The sequence below is a fragment of the Echinops telfairi genome, unplaced genomic scaffold (assembly GCF_000313985.2).
Source record: "Echinops telfairi isolate 266 unplaced genomic scaffold, ASM31398v2 ScPeMD7_7425;HRSCAF=8463, whole genome shotgun sequence".
NCBI classification, from domain to species: domain Eukaryota; kingdom Metazoa; phylum Chordata; class Mammalia; order Afrosoricida; family Tenrecidae; genus Echinops; species Echinops telfairi.
Window position 1 is genome coordinate 6,577,877 of NW_022111325.1, and position 3,609 is coordinate 6,581,485.

The 3,609-nt window shown below is 42.0% G+C and overlaps 1 protein-coding gene across 1 annotated transcript in view; it reads left to right on the top strand.

Annotated features, from left to right (window-relative positions):
- LOC101645485 (olfactory receptor 10J4) overlaps positions 1-2,285 on the top strand; it is a 48,720-nt gene extending 46,435 nt beyond the window's left edge. Inside the window, exon 2 of the mRNA XM_004716494.2 lies at positions 1,340-2,285. Within this exon, the coding sequence (XP_004716551.2) occupies positions 1,340-2,285 (946 nt within the window). The remainder of the gene's footprint in view (positions 1-1,339) is intronic.
- Positions 2,286-3,609: the final 1,324 nt, after the last annotated feature.

The window sequence follows — 3,609 nt, forward strand, 5'->3', positions numbered from 1 at the left end:
CCCGTGGGTCTGTGCCTACTTATCTTTATGATGCTCCTCCTGTGTTCTAGTTGTGTTAAAGTTCCCTCTAAGCAGCTCTCCTGGGCTGGATTCTGCGGAGTCCCTCTGGTACCTGTCACTCCGTCGCCATCTTCCCGGAAGTCGGGTATTCTTGTTTATAGGTGCCTTGCCATCAGCTCCTACTCATAGAGCTGTTATCTATTAGAGAGAAAGACATTTCCCAGTCCTGTTCAATCCTTACCACCATGGAAATATTTGACCACATTACTGCAGTCACTGAATCAAACCACCTTAATGAGGGTCTCTGTCTTTTCTGCTGATTCTTTACTTTACCAAGCACGATGCCCTTCACTCTGCTTCATCTCTTAGGAAGACATGTCCAAAACCAAAAAATGAAATCTTGCCATCACATTTCTGAAAAGAATTTTGGCTGCATTTCTTCCAAGACAGATATCTTGCATTCTCTTGGGAGTACGTGGTATATTCAATATTCTTGTCCTAACCATAATCCAAGTGTATTCATTCTTCTTCCATTTTCCTCTCTTATGGTCCAAACTTTCCCAGGATTATGAGGCAATAGAAAAGACCAGGAATGAGTCAGGAATACTTTGGACATCCAAGTGACATACTTTCTTTCTGAAACTTTGGAGAGTAGGTATACAAAAATACAAGTGGAACTCAGATTATGAAGATTGTGGATAGTTAGGACAAATACGTGGAGGAAATCTGGGATTTAATATGCTATTTGCCTGCTGTGCATCAATAATCATGCTACACCATTCACCTACAGCAATTTATATAATCCCTATGCAACAGATGTTATTAGTTTTTTGATCTTCTAGATGAGCAAATGGAGACAAGTGGATTGAGCAAACAACACCAGACAACTTTATGGTTAAAGGCTGAGACACCTGTAAACTTAAATAATTTGGTTTTTTTTAATCATTTCTGGTATTTTATACCCTGAAAAAGTTTCAGAAACTTTATTTTGCTTATCTAGAGACTAGAAAATAGAATAAAAAACTACATTCATGTAGAAGAGAAACTTAGGGATTAATATGCCTGTTTGGTGCCATCAAAAGGAAGGCTGAAAAAAGAAAACTGACTTCAAGTGACACCATATCCTTCGGCCACATGCTAGCCTCTCTTCCAGAAAGCACAACAGTGTCTCCTACCATATCTGACCCCAGTCCCAGGACCCTAAAGACCTTTGAAAGGCGGCTCGGTGTCTGAATGCTGAGGGCTTTTCAAATTCAGAACGATATCCTTTTTGGTCCTTACACATGCCTGTCTTCAGATTGGCTGCCCAGACTTCTAATTTCTTCTCTTTCAGATCCAGATTGCCCCCGATGCCAAGACTCAATTTTACAGCTATTACAGAGTTTACTTTCGAAGGTTTCTCCATTTTTGGGTGGCGGCATCGGCTTGTCCTATTTGTGTTCTTTTTGCTCTTATACCTGTTGACTCTGGCCAGCAATGCTGTCATCTTGACAGTTATTCGCCTCAACCGTCCACTGCACACACCCATGTACTTCTTTTTGAGTGTGCTGTCCCTTTCTGAGACCTGTTATACTGTGGCCATCATCCCCCGAATGCTGTCCAGTCTCCTGATCCCCCAAAAAGCGATCTCCCTTCCAGAGTGTGCCACTCAGCTCTTCTTCTATCTCACTTTCGGGGTCAATAACTGTTTTCTGCTCACAGCCATGGGCTATGACCGCTATGTGGCCATCTGCAACCCCTTGCGGTACACAGTCATCATGGGCAAAAGGGCTTGTGTGTACTTGGCAAGTGGATCCTGGAGCATTGGCCTGAGCACAGCCATCATCCAAGTGTCTTCTGTGTTCAGTCTGCCCTTCTGTCACGTCAACATCATTTCCCACTTCTTTTGTGATATTCGGCCCCTAATGAAGATTGCCTGTGCTGACACGACTATTAAGGAGTTTATCACTTTGCTCATCAGTCTGTGTGTCCTGGTTCTGCCAATGGTTCTGATATTCATCTCCTATGTCTTCATTGTCACCACCATCCTGAAGATTGCATCAGCAGAGGGCCGGAAAAAGGCCTTTGCCACTTGTGCGTCACACCTTACTGTAGTCATTGTCCACTACGGCTGTACCTCCTTCATCTACCTAAAACCCAAATCCCAAAATTCCCTGCAGGACAGACTTATCTCTGTCACTTACACTGTTATCACGCCCCTGCTAAACCCTGTTGTGTATAGTCTAAGGAACAAAGAGGTCAAAGATGCCTTGCTCAGAGCTTTGGGCAGAAAATCCCTCTCATAGGAATTGGTCAGCCTCCGTGATAATCAAATGACAGTTTGGTTAAGTGTCAAAGTAAAGGATCCAGAAAGATAAGAAACAATATTAATGCTTCAAATATTTTATCTGTGAAGAACCTGGGAATGTGAGAAATAAAGTGAAACAAGGGAGAAAAGAATAAAAAAAGGAGATGAATGGATTTGCCAGGCTTGATGAATAAATTTACCAAAGTAGATAGAAAAATCAAGTAAGATAATGCATATCCGAGTACCATTCCATAATGTTAGCTGTTGCCCCTGTTGCTCTTACCATCAGGCATTGTTAACCAACAGTAAGAGTGAGCAGAAGAGCATCTTATCACAGAATTTGTGTTATTTGGGCCTAAATTCATTACAAAAACCAGGGGCTCCAAATATAACAGGTTCTCCACTGTGAACACACAATTCTTCCAATGTGATTATTTTACTCTGTTAAAAAATCAATCCCTTTGGGGACTTCAATGGTTGAGTTGAAACAAAATATGTATGAATGATTGGATGTAAGACTGTTTATCTTCTCTCTAACCCTTCACCTAATTCACAATAAGTTTAAAAAAAATAATAATAATTCCTCTTGGGTGGAAGGGAGTAACCTTGAAGATGATAGGCACCCCACCCAGAGACCATCACAACCAAAACTAACTAACCCAGACGTACAGTACGGAAGGCCACTGCCTGCCTTGTCTCAAGACAGGATCTACTTTCAGGTGCAATTCTAGAGATTGCCATAGGATCAGGCTCAAACTCCCACTGAGACTCCATCCTTGCTTGTCTCTTTTCCCTGCCCTATATTGTTTTCCTCGCTTCTTTTCCCCCTGAGAGTACTACCCCAATAAATCACTTGCAGCAGCCAGATCTCAAGGAACCCACCCTATGGGGGATCAGAACTATATCTATGGGGAAATCCCTCAGGCTCTATTCCTTGTGAGCTCTCTCTGTGTCAGTTCCACCTAGGGCAGAAGCTAGTGCATACTGACACTCAATAAGGGTTTATTAAAAGAAGGAAAAAGGAAGGAAGGAAGAAGGGGAGGAAGACTACTAAGTTAGGTATGGACCACTAAAACACAATTAGCATCTGTTGACAGCCTTTCACCAGCTTCACCTCTTATTTAATTTGCTTCAGGCCACTTGACCCCTGTGTTAGTCTGGGTAGACTAGAGAAACAAATTCATGGAGACTCATATGTGAATAAGAAAGAGGTTTATATACAAAAGCGATTGAATATTGAGAAAACATCCCTGCCCAGTCCAGATCAAGTCCATAAGTCCTATATTAGCCCATATGTCCAATACTAATCTATAAAGTCTTCT